General features: G+C 63.2%; 1 protein-coding gene across 1 annotated transcript in view; it reads left to right on the top strand.

Moving 5' to 3' along the window:
* The window catches only part of BICRA (BRD4 interacting chromatin remodeling complex associated protein), an 85,566-nt gene extending 70,409 nt beyond the window's left edge, over window positions 1-15,157 (top strand). Inside the window, 13 exon segments of the mRNA XM_074306915.1 lie at window positions 2,528-3,121; window positions 3,123-4,073; window positions 4,075-4,238; window positions 4,240-4,501; window positions 4,751-5,002; window positions 8,006-8,656; window positions 8,812-8,986; window positions 9,228-9,319; window positions 10,171-10,232; window positions 10,949-11,097; window positions 11,532-11,626; window positions 11,885-11,987; window positions 13,156-15,157. Of these exon segments, the coding sequence (XP_074163016.1) occupies window positions 2,528-3,121; window positions 3,123-4,073; window positions 4,075-4,238; window positions 4,240-4,501; window positions 4,751-5,002; window positions 8,006-8,656; window positions 8,812-8,986; window positions 9,228-9,319; window positions 10,171-10,232; window positions 10,949-11,097; window positions 11,532-11,626; window positions 11,885-11,987; window positions 13,156-14,261 (4,656 nt within the window). The 3' untranslated portion in view covers window positions 14,262-15,157.
* The last annotated feature ends 2,162 nt before the right edge of the window (window positions 15,158-17,319 follow it).

Raw genomic sequence — 17,319 nt, 5'->3', positions numbered from 1 at the left:
TTTGCACTGTCTCTAATGATTCCCTTGCTCTTATATTTTACAAAAATTCATGTTTCATAATACATACTTTTTGTTTCTCCATTACTTTCCTTTAAGAATATATCCCTTCCCCATTTTTTGTGTCTTTTTTCCATCATGTTTGACTCTCTGTGACCCCATTGGGGGTTTTCTTGGCAGAGGTACTGAAAGACTTCTCTAGCTCATTTTATAGATGAGGAAACTGAGGCAGGCAAGGCTAAGTGACTTGCCCAGGGTCACACAGCTGGTGAATCTCAGGCTGGATTTGAACTCAGGATGGTGTCTTCCTGACTCCAGCCTCAGAACTCTGTGCACTATGGTACCCGGTAGCACCCTTCCCCCTGCCCTACCCATTGAACCATTCCTTGAAGCAGTGAATGAAAAAGTCCCAGGCACTTCCTTAGGACCAAGTACCTCATCCTCAGGCAGATGGTAAGGGCACTCCTCCTCCTCTGTAGGTCCCTAGCCTTCTCGTTACCATTCTCATTACCCAGCATCCCCTTTATTTTTGTGTCTGCATAGACTCTGCCTTCCTCCCCCTGACATCAGATCCCTCTTCTCTGTGTTCCTGGTTTCCTCATCAGACACTTCCCATCATGCTTATGGATCCCAGTGGGTTCAGCCATTCCCTATTTCCTGTGCTTGTCTCCCTTGGAGGGGATGCCCAGCGTGGGAGACCTGACTCAGAGGGAGTGGACTTTGCACCCCTGGCTCCCTTTTTGAAGCATTCTGCTCTCTTCTGTCGGGTGTTCCTCCTCGCCCTAACGCCCTCAGTTTTTATGATGCAGGGCAGCCCGTGGCCAATCAGCCGGCCTGGGCTCAGCTGGGCGGCACCGAGCCCCGCTGAATTGTGGCTCCCTGCGGGCGGCGGCTTAGAGTGCCCGCAGTTCTCCCTGGAAGGCCGGCGACTGCTGGAGGGAGCCCAAGGCGGCTCCCGCTGCTTTTGTGCGCACGTCAGGCGAGCGTGAACGAGGGGACATCCGTCATCCCCCAACAAAGAGCTCCTTGCAGCCAGACGCGTTTCTGATGCTTGCTTGCTTTGTTAGCAGTCAGCCAGTCTCTTCCCTCCTATGAACTGGCCCTGTCATTGAAAGCATCTGTCAGTCGGCAAGCACTTATTAAGCTCTTACTGTGTGCTGGGCCCCGTTCTAAGTTGGGGGTTACAAAGAAAGGCCCTTGTTATCTCCCGCCTGGCCTCTTGTCTCGTGGGGATAGCAGGAGGCCACTCAGAGCAGAGACTCATTCTCAGGTTGTTTTCATCTCTTTCCTGGGTGACTGTGGCACAAAACTAAGAGTTTTTCGGTTGAATTCGGGGCTCTGCTTCTCCATATGTTGTGGGGAGCAAATTCTGGAGCACCCCAAGGGAGAGGTTTGGGCCAGTTGTGCTTGAAAGAGCTTGTTGGCGATCAGAGCGAGCCGAAGGGTGCGGTGAGCCCCTGGCCCAACAGCCGTCGGGCCCGTCAGATGTAGGCGCAGGAGTCCCCGAGATCTGTCCGAGCCCCTCAGCTCTGGAAGGACGGGGCTCAGCGCGAGGCACTTGCTGGCCGTCCCTGGGTCTCAGCTGTAACCTAAGGGGCTTCCTTCCAGCTCCAGGAGTCTATAATTCACAGGAGGCCAGGGAGCTGGATTCAAATCTCACTCCTCAGTGACTGGGAAGGACCCGAGCCCCCCCGCATGTGTCAGATGAGGGGCGGGCGGTGGGCTGGGCGGCCCCTCTTAGGGCACCCTAAGCTCCTGCCGAGGGCAGGTGGCCGGCTCCACCAATTGGGTGACAGAGCCTGAGGCTTTTCCAGGCTGAGGAAGGAAGGGGACATCGGCCCGGCCCCCGACATTTGTGATGTGACAAGTACTTTACTGAGTAATTCCCCCCAGAACCCCCTGCAGGGGAAGATCAGTCCCCCCTGTGGAAATCGGGGAAAGCTTCAGGGAGGAGGAGGCATTTTATTGTGGCTGTCCCCCCCAAAAAAACCTGGAGCCTGCCTTTCTAAGCAGCTGGAGAGAAGCACCAGAGGGGCAGCTAGGGGCCGCAGTGGGTAGAGCCCCAGCCCTGGAGTCAGGAAGATGTGAGTTCAAATTTGACCCATCTTAGCTGTGTGACCCTAGGCAAGTCATTTAACCCCAATTACCTCAGAAAAAAAAAAAAAAAAAAAACAATCACCACCAGAGTAGGTTCAGTTCATTTAAGGTTCCCAGAGTTCTTCCCTGCCCCCGTCACCTGTAGCAATGGCGGCGGATCTGAGTTTAGGTGGTAGAATTCGCTGTTACCCCCCCCTCCCCGCAGCCGTACCCCACCAGAAGGGAGTGACTGAGAGGAAAAGTCGGCTGAATGGGCGCAACGGGGGGGTGGGGGGCTGGAAGGGGCCGCGGGCGCCAGGGAGCTGCCGACGTCCTCGGAGAGGCGAGAGCGGCCCGCTGACATCTCGGCCCGGACGTCGCAGCTCGCGGTCGGTTCTGGTTCTAACCGTGTTCTCTCTTCCTCCCCCTCGCTGCCACCTCACTCCGTCGTCAGCTCCATGTTCAAGAAGCGCCAGGCAACCACTTGAACCCAGAGCCCAGCCAGCCTGCGACCAGCGTGGACCTGGACTTCCTGGAGGATGACATCCTGGGCTCTCCGTCCGCCGGGGGCGGCGGGGGCGGCGGGTCTGGGGGCGCCGAGCAGCCGTGCGACATCCTTCAGCAGAGCCTGCAGGAGGCCAACATCACGGAGCAGACTCTGGAAGCCGAGGCCGAGCTGGACCTGGGCCCCTTCCAGCTGCCCACCCTGCAGCCGGCGGACGGCGGTGGAGCCGGCGGGGCGGGGGGCGCCGCGGCCACCGGAGCCCAGGCTCTGTTCCCCGGCGGCGCCGACCTCCTGGGCTTGCAGCCCCCGGCCGTCCTGACGCACCAGGCCCTGGTGCAGCCGCCCGACGTGGTGAACGTGAACAAGGCCCTCAGCGTCCAGCCTTTCCTGCAGCCCGTCGGCCTGGGCAACGTGACTCTGCAGCCCATCCCCGGCCTTCAAGGCTTGCCCAACGGCAGCCCCGGGGGCGCTACGGCCGCTGCCCTGGGCCTGGCGCCCATCCAGGTGGTGGGGCAGTCCGTCATGGCCCTCAACCCGCCGGCCCCCCCAGCTCCTCGCCAAGCAAGTGCCAGTAGGGGGCTACCTGGCCCCAGCGGCGCCGACCGAACCTGGGCCTGTGACGCTGGCCTCTGCCGGGGTCTCCCCACAGGGGGCTGGCCTGGTCATTCAGAAGAACCTCTCGGCCGCCGTCGCCACCACCCTGAACGGGAACTCAGTGTTCGCCGGGGGCGGGGTGCCCGGGACGGCGGCAGGCGGGGCCGCGGGCCCCGGGGGCCAGCCGCTGGCGGTGGCCTCGGGCCTCGGAGCCTCCTCCCTGGTGCCGGCGCCCAACGTGATCCTGCACCGCACGCCCACGCCTATCCAGCCCAAGCCGGCGGGCGTGCTGCCCCCGAAGCTCTACCAGCTCACCCCCAAGCCTTTCGGTGCCGCCGGTGCCACGCTCACCATCCAGGGCGAGGCGGCCAGCCTGCCACAGCCCCCAAAGGCCCCCTCCAACCTCACCTTCATGGCTGCGGGCAAGGCGGGCCAGAACGTCGTGCTGTCTGGCTTCCCGCCCGCGCTGCCGGCCAATGTCTTCAAGCCACCCCCGGCCTCGGTGGGCAGCACGCCGGGCACCTCGGCGGCCCCCCCGCCCGGCACCCTCAGCAAGCCCATGAGCGTCCACCTCCTCAACCAGGGTAGCAGCATCGTGATCCCCGCCCAGCACATGCTCCAGGGCCAGAACCAGTTCCTCCTGCCCGGGGCCCCCGCCGTCCAGCTGCCCCAGCCCATCTCGGCCCTCCCCGCCAACGTGGGCGGGCAGATTCTGGCTGCGGCCGCCGCCGCCCCCCACACCGGGGGCCAGCTCATCGCCAACCCCATCCTCACCAACCAGAACCTGGCGGGGCCACTCAGCCTGGGCTCCGTCTTGGCGCCCCACGCGGGCGGCCACGGGGCGGCCCACATCCTCTCCGCTGCGCCCATCCAGGTGGGCCAGCCCACCCTCTTCCAGATGCCCCGTGAGCCTGGCGGCCAGCAGCCTGCCCACCCAGAGCCAGCCGGCTCCCGCCGGACCCGCGGCCACCGCCACCGTCCTCCAGGGGGTCACGCTGCCCCCCAGCGCTGTGGCCATGCTCAACGCGGCCGAGGGCCTGGTCCAGCCCGCGACGGCCCCGGCCCGGCAGCGAGGCGGCCCCCGTCCTCGCCGTGCAGGCGGCCCCCCAGGCCCCTTCCGCCGCCGCAGTGCCTCCCGCGGCCCCGCTGCCGCTGGGCCTCCCGCAGCAGCCGCCACCCCCGGCCCCCCAGGTCCCGGCCCCGGCGCAGCCCACGACTCCCCAGCCGAGCCCCAGCCTGGCCTCCAGCCCCGAGAAGATCATCCTGGGACAGCCAGCCACCACCACGGCCGTCATCACTCAGGAGTCCATGCAGATGTTCCTGCCCCAGGTAACCGGAAGGGGCAGGGGCGGGGAAGGAGGGGGGAGGGCTGCTGCTGAAGGTCCCAGGGAGACCAACAGGAGGAGGAGGCGGGCGCCTCTGCCCCATGACGGCAGGGGGCCTACGGAGCGGCAGGCGTGGGCCGGACCTTGGGGGACGGGCCGCCCCGCAGCCCCCTGGGGCCAGGGCCACGCCCCTGAGGGTGGGGAAGCCTGTCCCCGGGCAGGGACCGCTGACCCTTTGGGGCTGTTTCAGAAGGAGAGGAGCCAGCAGCCCCCGTACCTCCCGCTGCCCATGGAGGGCGCCCACCTCTCCCTGCCTCTGCCCGCCTACAGCGTCGCTGTCTCGGCCCCCAGCACCTCGAGCAGCGCACCCGCCTCTGTCATAGTCAGCAGCGGCGCGGGCCAGCCGCAGGCCCGTGACCCCGCTCCGGGCACCCCCGACACCAAAGGAGCCGGCCTCATACCTCAGTTCCCCACCAGCCAGACTCCCCCGGCCCTGACCCCCCAGGTAGAGCCCAGCCCCCGCTCCAGCTCTCCCCGCCCCTTCTCCTGGCAAAGCCCGCTCGGGGGCTGCTTCGGGGTTGGGTTGGGGGGGGTGCTGCTTCTGCTTTCGCTTCTCCTCTTCTCCCTCGCTGCTTCCACCTCTGTCGCTTCCTTGGGAGGGAGACGCTCGTCGTTCATTCAGCGTGCATTTACTGAGCGCCTACTGTGTGCTGGGCTCTGTGTTAAACACTTGGCGTGAGGGGAGATGATGGGGGCCCGCTGAACCCCGTTCCCAGTCACGAGGAGTGGGCCATTTAAACCTCAGGGAGGCCACGACATCTAGAAAGGGAGCACGGTGCAGACAGCAAGCCGGCTGTCGTGGGTTCAATCTCGGACCCCCGCCGAGTAGGAAGGCATTTGGACAAGTCACTTGAAGGGCTCGGTGCTGCCTCGGTTTCCTTGTCTGTAACACGAAGCTCTGAGCTCCCTTTGGGCGCCAGCGCCAGGCTCCTGTGGATGGTGGGCAGAAGGGTCAGGGGTGATGTGAAGGCGGGGGCTCTCCGGGCCCGCAGAGGACAGGGGCAGGGAGGGATCGAGGGGGGCCCAGCTTAGGTGGGCAAAATTAAGGCAGGGCCCTGAGCTCAACGGACTTTGCTTAGTTGGTGAGATGAGGCCCGTATGCCCACAGAGGTTCAATTCTGGAAGCATTTATTAAGCAACTGCTGTGTACAGAGGCCAGAATGAAGCAGGTGAATGAGAGGGCCATAGGTTGGCTTGGCTTGGCTGAGAGAGAAAGAGCTTGCTGAGTGGACCAATGAATCAACAAGCATATATTGAGCACCTGCTGTGTGCCAGGAACTGCAAAGACAGTGAAGGAAGTGGTCCTTAGTCTCAGGGAGGTTGCATTCTAAGGCTAGAGAATGTGCGAGGCAGCAAGGCCGGGGGGGAGCCGGGCCTTTTCCCAGTCTCTGGTTTGGGAGGTTCAGTGCAGATGAAAGAAGGCCGCCATCTTGGATCACGTGGAGCGGCGCGCGTGGCTCCCACATACAAGGGTGCTGGACTCCATGGTCGGCCCAAACCTTGGTGCGGAACCCCGGATTTTAGAAAGGGCTTTGACCACCTGGGACAGCCAGAGGGGCAAGGAACCAGGCCGGCAAAGAGCCTGCAGGCCAGAACTTAGGGCCCTTGGCAGGAACCGGGATGTTAAGACTTGGGGAGGAAGGGGCACAAAACCCACGGCCCTCTTGACAGACTGGCTCAGCCCGGGCGGAAGGACCAGAGAGGCGGGTTTGGGCTAACGTTGGGGTTGTCCCGTCGCGGCCTGGGAGGGGAGCGCCCTCCCCTCCCCCACAGAGGGCTGTCGGGAAAGAGATTTCTTCTTGCAGCCTTGGACTGTGTGCCGGGGCTGCCCCCTCTCTCCTCCCTTCAGTTGGAGACAGCGAGCCTGGGGACCCCTCCCCAACCAGGAGATGCGATTCTCTGAATTACAAAAAGCAGCCCCGCCTTCTCGCGGTGGGGGGAGGAAGGGGGGGCGGGCGGCAGGACATCAGAGACAGCGGCATCCTGGGCAGGGCCAGGTGTGGCCAAGCGGAGCAGCAGGGGAGGGGAAGATGATAAGGGATTTGAGATGTGGTCAGTCGTCCAGCAGTGTCCTAGAGCTGCTCCGTCCAAGGGAACTGCGGGCCCAGGCATATCCAGTCTTAGAACCCAGGGATCTGGAGGCCTTAGTGGACCACAGCCTTACTGTGCAGCCCCAGTGGTAAATGGCAGCCCTCAAATCTAGTGGAGTCGGAGGCCGCTGCACCGAGAGCCTGGGTGTCCGGAACGGTCAGTCCGTCAGTAAGCATTTATTAAGCACCTACTGCATGCCAGGCTAAGGGCCTAGGATACAAAGAAAGTCCCATCCTCAAGGAGCTCCCCTTCCTGGGGGAGACGGCCTGCACAGAGCCACGCCCTCCCCGGCGGGCTCGTCTGGGAGGGAGGCGACGTGGCCCGACACCAGACACGAGCTGCAGGTTCCACAAACACGCGTGCTTGCCCGTGCCGAGCGCATAGTAGGTGCGCTCCGTGTAGGTGGGCTGTCATTGGGATACATGACACAGTACGCACACAGCCAGGGTCTGCCGCCTCCCACTGCCCAGATTAAGACACTGAGGCTGGGCTAGGAAGTTAAGCATTAACCCTAATAAGATTAAGCTTTGACTCTAATGAGATTAAATTTAATTGGGATCCATGTCAAATCCAATTCTGGGGTTTAGAAGGTCTTGCTCTTGTAGGGACAGAGAAGGGAGGTCAGAGAGCAGGAGTGAGGGGGGGCAGCCCCCCAGGCTCCCCCCACCAGGGGTCCCACAGAGTGGGAAGGGTTTGGGTAAGTGGGGGGTGGTCCCCAAGTCTCAGCCCCCGCTGCGAGGGGGATCTCCACCCCATGCGTCTCGGCCCCCGCCTCCCGAAGAAGCCCAAGGGACGCAGGTCGGAGGCAGCCCCTTCGGGGTCGCGGCCCGAGGGTTACGGGAGTGGCCGCCGGGCCTGGAGTCGCCTCCTCGCGGGCGGACCACCACGGCCCTGTAAGGCTGGGGATGATCTTCGGGGACCGCATGGGGGGGTGGCAGACAGGGAGCGTCCAGTGTAGGGGCCGGGCAGGCAGACAGCCCCCCCTCCCCAGGCGCCAGGCCGAGGAACTCCATCTTGACCGCACGCTCTCCAGGTGTGCCCGTGTGTCTCCAGACACGCCACATATGGCGAGCAGACGGCCGCCCCGGGCTCTGGCCCACGGCTCCCCTTGATCTGGCTAGGATGGGTGGGAGGGGGCGGCATCTGCAGTGCTTCCCATCCCCCATCCTGCCGCTGTCTGCTCCCCCCTCCTCCCCCCACCTCCACCCTGATTCTTTCTGTTGCGGGGGAGGGGCTGGGAGGGGCTTGAGGGCAGGGGGGTCCCCACAAGGAAGGGCAGTTTCTACCCGGCGGGAGGGGGTCGGATGGGGCCGAGGAGGCGCCCAGGACTGACCCGGCTTTTTCCTTCCCCGTCCAGATCTCGGCCGCTCAGCAGAAGGTCCCAGGGGCTTCCTCCTCCCCTTCGCTACCTCACCCGCCACCGCTGGGCGACAGCCCTCACCTGCCTTCCCCCCACCCGGCCCGGCCGCCCTCCAGGCCCCCCTCCCGGCCCCACTCGCGCCCCCCCTCCCAGCCCCAGAGTGTGTCCCGGCCTCCCTCGGAGCCCCCCCTGCACCCCTGCCCGCCGCCTCAGCCCCTGCCTGGGCTCTTTGTCATCCAGAACCCCCTGGGGCCTTCCCCCCATGGGGCCGTGACCCCGGCCCCCGCCACGGCCCCGACTCCCCCGTTGCGGCCCCCCTCTCAGCCCCCTGAGGGCCCCGCCCCTCCCCCTCCACACCTGCAGGCCCAATTGGCGACCCCCACCTCCGACACCGCTTCCAGGCTGCCAGCCTCAGCGCCCCCAGAAGCCCCTCACTCGAATTCACCCCACTTTCAGCTCCAATTTGCCCCGAGCCAAGTGCCCCTCAAGCCCCCCACGCCCACGCCCGCGGTCCACCTTGCTCCAGAGCCCCCTCCGCAGCCTCCGGCCCCCCCGCCGCCACGGACCTTCCAGATGGTGCCCAACCCGTTCCAGGCCCTGGCTACGCCGGCGGCGCAGCCCAAGCCGCTTCTGGACAGGTTCCACCAGGTGACCCTGAGGGCCCCGCGGGAGACCCCTGTCCCTGCCGCCAGGCGTGGCTGCAGCCCCGAAAGCCCCCCTCCGAGGAGGAAGCTAGCTGGGGCCCCGTGTCCTCACGCCCCCCTCTCCTCCCCACACGCTTATTTCTTCTTCATGCCCTCCAGGTGCCATCTGGGCTTATTCTCCAGGGAAAAGCTGCGGGTCCCCCAGCCTCCCAGCAGACCCCCCCAACTCTGGGCCCCCTCGCCAGCCCGGCCCCCTCCATCCTGGTCACTGGGCAGGCCCCACCTGGAGCCCAGGCCGCCTCCAGCCATCCTCCTGCCCCCGCAGCCAGCACAGGTACGTGGGGAGGGGGCACAGGGAAGAGGCCGGGACCAGTGGGGGCCAGAAATGGAACTCGGACCCCAAGGCAGACAAGGGGGACCCTGATCTTGGGGGGAGGTGCGGCCTGAGTCTGGGGACAGAGACCCCACCTTGCATGGAGGGAGCCCCAGATCAGAGTGAGGGGAGGGCGGGAGGCCCCCCGGCTGGCGCCGTGCCCATGCCCTCATCTCGGCTGCCCCTTCCTCCATCTCCACAGACGGCAAAGTGTTTGGCGGCGGCCTTCCGGCCCTGGGTGGGGCCAAGGTGGTCACGGGGCCGGGAAAGACGGCCGGCCCATCTCCGGGGCAGGTAAGGTCTGAGAGGTCGGCTCTGGAGACTTGGGGGGCGAGAAGGAGGGAGGCGCACCAGGGTCCAGCCGGCCAGGCCTAGCAAGGAGAGCCTTGGGTCCGGGCCGGGACAGAGGCGGCTCAGCCGGCAGCAGGCCCCCCGCGGCCTCGTCGGGAGAACCAGAGGAGAACCTGTCGCCGTCCCAGGGGTGGGGGTTCCAGGGGCACGAGGCTCGGGCCTCCCTCACCCCAGGAGACGGAACTAGGCCTGTCCAGCCTGGACAAGAGGGTTCTCAGTGGGGACAGGGCAAGATGGCCAGCGGGCAGCTGAGCCATTTCAGAAAATGCCAGCAAGGAAATCCAGCTTTTAACTCCAGCGAGTCACCCTGCAGCGAAACAGGGGAGCCGAGAGCCCCCCGTGCAGCCTCGCACCCCAATAAGATGTCTGTGGGGTTTGGCTGGATTCGAGGGGCTGAGCCCCCACAGATGGGCAGCGAGCGCTGCCTGGGTCCCCCTCAGTACCGTGCCCCCTCCCCATCCCACTTCTCCCCAGCCTAAGGTCGTTGCCATGAGCTCAGGGCCTGGCCCAGGCCTTCCCAAGGGGCCCCTGCAGGGCCAGCTTGTGGGCAAGGGGCTCCCCCAGCTGGGGCCTAGCTGCTCTGCCCAGGTGAGATTCTCTCCCCCCCAGTCCCTTCTCCGCGAGGTCCCTTGGTCCCTTCTCACCAAGCCGGGGGCACCTCTCTATGTCTCGGGGCTCCAGGCTGAGCTGGTAGGGAGTGGGGGCAGGGAGGGCATGAGGGGGGACCAGGGAGACAATTGGGCCTGCTCCGGATGGACTCTCAGCCTTTCCCTCCCCTCCCTCTGTCTCCCAAGTATGAGAGCAAAGTGAGCAACCTGAAGAAATCTGCCACGGTGCAGCCCAGCAAGGAGGCCTGGTGAGTGGGAGCTGGGCCGGGGCGGGGGTGGGGGGAGGCAGATGACACAGACAGAAGGAATGGGGTGACTCCTTGGCCACAACCCTCCCTCCCCTCTTTAAAATCTGTTCCCGCTAGTATTTTTTCCAAATTATTTTTATCGCCTTTATTGCCATTTCCGAATATATCCCTCACCCCCTTTCCCCCCCAAAGGATCATTGACAAATGTTAAAAACAAATTAGAAACCGGTCCATCCGAACCGCCAAGGCGGCCGATGGGATGAGCCCAGTGGGCTCCCGCCTCTGCAAGAAGGAAGGGGCGCCCGGTCTCAAGTGACTGATAGCTCTGGAGTGTTTTTTTTTGGGGGGGTGTCTTTTTGTGGTTTTAGTTTACATCATTTTAGTGTTTGTTCATCAGTGAAGCCATTATTAAGTGCCTACAGTGTGCCAGGCACCAGGGGTACCAGGGAAGAAGCGACTGTGCCCTCCTGGGATGGTCCCAGACTTGTGGGCGGCAGGTGACGGGGGTGACGACGGCCCACGTGCTCCGAGTTCTGGGCCCGCCGCCCTCCCTTCCCATCCATCTCATCCCTCCCGAGTTTCTCTGAATTTATTCGTTTCTGACACAACATTAATTGTGTCATGTTCCTGGCCCCCGCGGTGCGGACGGACGCTTCCCCGGGGGCTTTGAGGGTGTCTTCCTCCCCGTCTCATCCTTTTGCGCCCTCGGCCCCCAGCTTTCTGGAGCATCTCCATCGGCACCAGGGCTCCGTGCTGCACCCCGATTACAAGACGGCCTTCCCCTCCTTTGAGGATGCCCTGCGCCGCCTGCTGCCCTACCACGTCTACCAGGGGGCCCTGCCCTCGCCCCACGACCACCGAAGAGGTGAGGGCCACCCCCGGGTCCTGCCTTGCTGGCCCCCTCCCACCCGAGCACCTGTGGGGCGGGAGCTCCCATCACCGTCACCCTCTCACACCCCAAACCTCTGCCTCCCAAGCACAAAAGAGGGCTTTGCTCTGAGGTCCCTTTCACCTGCATGTTTGGGACCCTTAGTTTCCCTGGGCCTCAGTTTTCCTCATCTGTTAAATAGGACCCTTGGTTTTCATAAGCTGTGACTTGCTGGTCACTCTCCTGAGCTTTCCAAGAGTCTGTGTCCCTGGCATAGCCGAGGGTCACCTTGGGGGAGGGGAGGGGAGAAGGGCCCTGCTCTGGAAGAGACCACCGCCAGCGCTCCGTTCCCCATCACCATGTCTACAAAAGACCCGCGGTGAAAGGGAGAGAGAGATTGATTCTGTGCTTCCGCCCCCTCTCTCCGGCAGTGGACGAAGAGTTTGAGACGGTTTCCACGCAGCTGCTGAGGCGCACACAGGCCATGCTGAACAAGTACCGCCTGCTTCTCCTGGAGGAGTCCCGGGTAGGTCCTGCCCCCTAGCCCTCCCCCGCCCCAGTCTCTGCTTCTGCCTCCTGAGAGGCAGACACTCCTTCTGGGCCCAGGCTGGCCAAGCCGCCTCCAAGCAGGCTCCCGGGCCTCGGGCCTGGCTCAGGCTGCCTGGCGCTGATGCCACGTGGGCCAGGGGGCAGCTCGTCCTCCAGAGAGCCTTCGCCAGGCAGCAGGGAGAGGTGTCAGGGCTCCCCGAGGCCGGCTCTGACCTCTGCCCCTTGTCTCCCCCAGAGAGTGAGTCCTTCTGCAGAGATGGTCATGATCGATCGCATGTTCATCCAAGAAGAGAAAACCACGCTGGCCCTGGACAAGCAGCTGGCCAAGGAAAAGCCTGGTGAGGACGGGCCCTTGTCCCAGGAGCCTCCCAACCTGCCCTGGGCAGAAGCAGAAGCAGCCACTGGCCTGCCCTGGGTCCAGCCTCTTCCCTTAGGGACTGTTCTCTCCCCCTGGGCCTGGCCTTTTCTCCTGGGCCTAGTCTCTCTCCCTAGGCCCCACTTCTTCCCCTAGGGCCAGGCCTCTTCTCCTGGGCCCTGTCATCCCTGTGGGCCTGAGCTCCCCACCTAGGGTCAGGCCTCTTCCCTTAGGGAATGGTCTTTCTCCCCCTGGGCCTGGCTTCTTCTCCTGGGCCTGGCCTCTTCTCCTGGGCCTGACGTCCCCCTGGACTGGCCTCTTCCCTTAGGGACTGGCCTATCCTTGTGGGCCCAGTCTCCCTCCCTAGGGTCTAGTGGTCCTCAAACTTTTTAAATAGGGGCCAGTTCCCTGTCCCTCAGACTGTGGGAGGGCCGGACTAGAGTAAAAACAAAAACTCACCCTCTGTCTCTGCCCCTCAGCCCATTTGCCATAACCCTATGGGCCCCATAAACGTCCTCGGCGGCTGCATCTGGCCCACAGGCCATAGTTTGAGAACCCCTAGTCTAGCCTCTTCCCCTAGAGCCTGGTCTGCTAGGCTCCCCAACAGGCCCATCTATTTTCCAACTTTTGTACTAGAACACATACCTCTTCCCTGAAGAAAAGGGGGGGCTTTCCCCTTTTCTTGCCCCTCCTAAAGGAGGGCAGGGGGCTGAAGGGCAGGTATATCCCAGCCAGCTTATTTTTATTCAGTTCAGCTCCACAAATATTTTAAAGGGAGCTTTGAATACTGGAGGAGTTGTGAAGTTCAGACTGGACATTTCCTGTGCTCATGGACTCCCAGTACAGCGGAGGGGGGTCACTGAGATCTGGGGGAGGGGCCAAGACTACCAAGAGTACTTGGGGGGCCTCTAGGTGCCGATTGGCCCATTTCTCTCAAAAAAGGCCCAATGGTGCATTGTGTGATGCCCTCAGCGTCGGGGGGAACTGTTCACTTGGGAGGTGCAGGGGGTGCCCCGGTGCCCCCCATGATGCCCAGTACCCCCCAATGCCCATTTCTGTGCTGCCCTGAACCTCAGGGGGAGCCATTCACTTGGGAGGTACAGGGAGAGGCTGGTGCCTCTCGTAATGCCTGCTTTTCTCCCCCCTTGCAGATGAGTACGTGTCTTCCTCCAGGCCCCACGGCCTCCCCGGCTTGGGCTCGGAGAGCCAGAGTTCCCATCGGCTCTCCTGCACCCCGGCGCACCCCCCACTCTCTTCTTCCTCCTCGGGGGCCTCGACACAGCTGCCCCCACACCCGCCCACCAAGCTGGTGATCCGGCACGGCGGGGCGGGCGGCTCCCCCTCCGTGACCTGGGCCCGGGCCTCCTCCTCCTCCTCGTCCTCGTCCTCCTCCTCTGCGGCCTCTTCGCTGGACGCCGATGAGGACACACCCCTGCCGTCCCGAAGCCGCCCACCCATCAAGACTTACGAGGCTAGGAGTCGAATCGGCCTCAAGCTGAAAATAAAGCAGGAGGCCGGACTCAGCAAGGTGGTCCACAACACGGCCTTGGACCCCGTCCACCACCCCTCTCCGGGACCCAAGGGTGCCGAGCCCCCGGCCCCGCCGCCGCCCCCGGCCTCCTCGGGCCAGATGAATGGGACAGTGGAGCACCCCCCTGCGCCCACGGAGCGGAAGCCGGCCCCGCCCACTCCTCAGTGCCCCCGACTGCCCCTGCGCAAGACCTACCGCGAGAACGTGGATGCCTTCAGCTGCCGGGCGGGGGCCCCACGCGCAGCCACAGGGGGGAGCCCGGCCCCGGCACCCCTTGTCAAACCAGACGACGCCCCTGGCGGCCTCATCCGGGAGCTGGCTGAAGTGGAGGACGAGCTGTACCAGCGGGTCATGAAGGCGGCCCCCCTGGAGGTGGTGACCGCTGGGGCCGGGGCTGGGACCGGGGCCGAGCCCGCCTGGGAGGCGCCACCCTTGCCGCCGGCCAAGAGGCGCAAATCAGAGTCTCCAGACATGGACAACGCCAGCTTCTCGAGCGACAGCCCGCAGGATGACTCTCTGACGGAGCATCTGCAGAGCGCCATTGACAGCATCCTCAACCTCCAGCAGGCGGCCCCTCAGCCCTCGGGCCGGACTGCGGGCGGCCCCCCGTACCCCCACCCGGCCGCCGCCGCCACCACCGCTGCCTCCCCGCCCCTGCACCGGCCTGATGGCTACCTGGGCCCCAGCCACAACGGGGGCCTGGGGACCAGGACGTTGAATAGATAACAGCAGATTCTCCCCCCCCACCCCCTCCACCCATGGTCCCCCCACAGACAACCCTGAGGATTCTGGGGGAGATTGCCAGCCCGCCACTCCCACCTCTGACCTCTAAGCCCCAGAGAGGGTCAGACCAGGGTTCGCCCCTCTTCTCCTCTCCCCTGAACAATTCGCTGTTTCTTTCCTAAGTTATTGGATTTATCAACCTCCCCCCAACCCGGCTCCAGCCCCAAAACACTAAGAAAGGAAGTGGGGGTGGGGGGAGCCCGTGGAGCAAGCAAGCAAGGTCCCTTTGGGGCCCCCCCCGGCTTCCCCAACCTGTGATCTTAGTGGGTCCTGGGGTCCGCTCAGGGGGAGGGGAGAGGAGGGGACGCTGATTACTGCCACTGTGTGTACGTCCGTGTGTCTGTGTGAGAGCGAGCGAGCAAGAGAGCAGGGAGAGAACCTTCGGGACCACGCAGTCCAAAGAGAGGAAAGCGGATTTATCACGGGCCTACTACGCGCCGGCACTGTGCTAAGTGCTTTACACCCCGAGCGGATGGAGAGCCGGGAGGGCCCCCGCTCGCCAGATTCCTTGCACCACCGTGCCTCCCAGTGTGTCTCTTCGTACGGGCGGCCTACCCGCCCTCGGAGGAGCTCCGCGTGTGTGTCCGTGCGTGTGCGTGCGTGTGCGTGCGTGTGTGAGTGCGTGGGCGCCCCGCCCCGCCCGGAGTGTCTCCCAAAGCTGAAGAAGACCACTCGCCCTTCCCGCCCTTCCCACCCCTCCCCCCGCCGGGCTTTGAGATCTCGGAGACAAACTAGTACTGTAACATATTTTGTACTGTATTTATTGTGTATAACGATTTTTTAAGGAATCCTGTACATTTAGTATTCCCCTGTAAATTAAAGCCAGTCCTCTTTTTAAACCGGGACCCGGGCCCTGCCGCCTCTGCTCCCTTCTTTCTGGTGGGGGGGGGGGAGGGCTGGGGGCTGGGAACGGGGGCCCTTCCTGGCATCCCCAAGGGGGAGGACCACGACTGATGGGCAGATTCGCCGGTGGAGACCGGAGATGGAAATGGGAGGAAGGGCGGGGAAGGCCCAGGAGAGGCTCCCAGGCACTCGGGGATCCCCGCCCCCCCAGACAGAAGAGAGCTGTGGGTTTTGGGGGAAAGAGGGGGATGAGGGAGAAGAGTTTACTTCAGAAATAAATATGAGGGGCAGCTCGAGGGCACAGCGGACAGAGCAGCAGCCCTGAAGTCAGGAGGATGTGAATGCAAATCTGCCCTCAGACACTTCTTAGCTGTGTGACCCTGGGCAAGTCACTTAACCCCAATTGCTTCAAGAAAGAAAGAAAAGAAGGGAGGTGGGAAGAAAGAAAGAAAAAGAGGAAGGAAGGAAGGAAGGAAGATGAACTGGTGCAGACTTGGGGGGACTTCAGCTGAAGCTGGAGCTCTCTGTCAAAAGCAAACCAGTTACCTGTTTTTTGGGCTGCTTTAGACTATCTTGTGAAGTTTACAAATGGCGGAGAGGACCCACAAGGGGGCTGCTTGGTTCTGTCATTGGGACGAATGGCTCATAGCAGCAGAACGGGGGGGGGGGTGGGCCCTGGGGGGGGGGCTAAGAGGTTGTTGGACCCCTGGAGTTTGGAGGTCGTGGAGTACAGGCTTCCACAGGGAATCCAGCAGCAGCAGAGAAGCTCCGGGGAGTCTCGGGACCACCCAAACGTCCCCAACAGCTCAGGTCACATGCCCCAGGCCAGTCGGCGGGCAGACTAGGAACTGCCCCCCTGACCAAGAGGGGAAAATACGGTCTCCAATAGGGACTGCAGGGGTGGAAGAAATTGAGGGGCCCTTTGAATGGAAAGTGACTGATGACCTTGGAATTAGAAGCAGGGAAGGGAAATCCAGGCCGATGATCTGGGGCTTCAAACCCTTCTGCAGACACTGTTCACTCTGGACCAGTTTTTTGGGTTTTTTTGCTGAGGCACTTGGGGTTAAGGGACTTGCCCAGGGTCACACAGCCAGGAAGTGTTGTGTCTGAGGCTGGATTTGAACTCAGGGTTCTCCTGACTTCAGGACCAGTTCTCTATCCACTGGCTGCCCCTCAGGTTCATATAAGATGAGATCTGGCCATTAAGGTCCCTTCCCACTCGGTCTGTGGGCGTGACTAGGATAGCAAGGAATTCAGAGAAAAGCCGCGTGGGATTCCGGATCCTGAATCTGTTGGGAAGTTGAGGGGAAGCTCTCATCCTGACACGGACAGACATGGGCCCCATCCGGAAGAAGTCGGGCTTCTTAGACGGGCCCAATGAGAACGTCTGAGCGCCCCAGCGCGCCCGGGCTTTCGGGAGAATTGTGGGTGATGGGAAGAAAGGGCAGGGCACATGGAAACAAAAGCAGGGTCTTGTCCGGAGAGTGAAGGCCCGGAACTGGCCCGGCTGAGCGGCCTCCGGGGATTTCAGGTTCTCTGTACGTGAGGGGAGCACGCCCAGGCTCTACCCCCCAGGCTGGCGGAGCTTCTAAAGGGAATAAGTCGGTGAGCATCATCCAACACAAGAGATGCTGCTCCGTTGTTACTGACACCCCACACACACACCATAGGGATTCTGGGTCATGGTCCGGGCACAGAACAGTTGGGAAATTCTGTCGTGTTTTGTTTCAGGGAGAAGGCCCGGGCCAGGGGGGGTCTGTGAAACCCCTAACTGGAACCCAGGCGCTCAGAGAGATGGGGGGGGACCCGGCTGCTGCATCACCTAGAACGCCGCGCCAGTCCCCCCCCCAGATGTGACCAGGCTTGAGTCTGGGCCTTCCTGGGCCAGAGATTGGCTCTCTCTACCAAATGAAGACCCAGAGAGGAGACTCGCCCCCGGGTGGGGGGGGGGTCACTTGAGGAGGGGCTTCGGTGACCCCAGATGGACCAGAGCAGCACAGGATGAGGCCTGGTCGAGTCGGGAACTATACCCCTGAGCCACCAGGGGCTCCCCATCATGAGAATATGGGCAAGGGGATCCAGCAACCATGGAACTTGGGGCGCTCACGGGAACCATCCAAGGGCCTTTGGTGCTGACAGAGCGCCCGGTCCGGGACAC

Source organism: Sminthopsis crassicaudata, chromosome 3 (assembly GCF_048593235.1).
Source record: "Sminthopsis crassicaudata isolate SCR6 chromosome 3, ASM4859323v1, whole genome shotgun sequence".
Lineage (NCBI taxonomy): Eukaryota > Metazoa > Chordata > Mammalia > Dasyuromorphia > Dasyuridae > Sminthopsis > Sminthopsis crassicaudata.
Note: the sequence above shows the minus strand (reverse complement) of the source record. Positions and strands in the feature narration are given on the sequence as shown.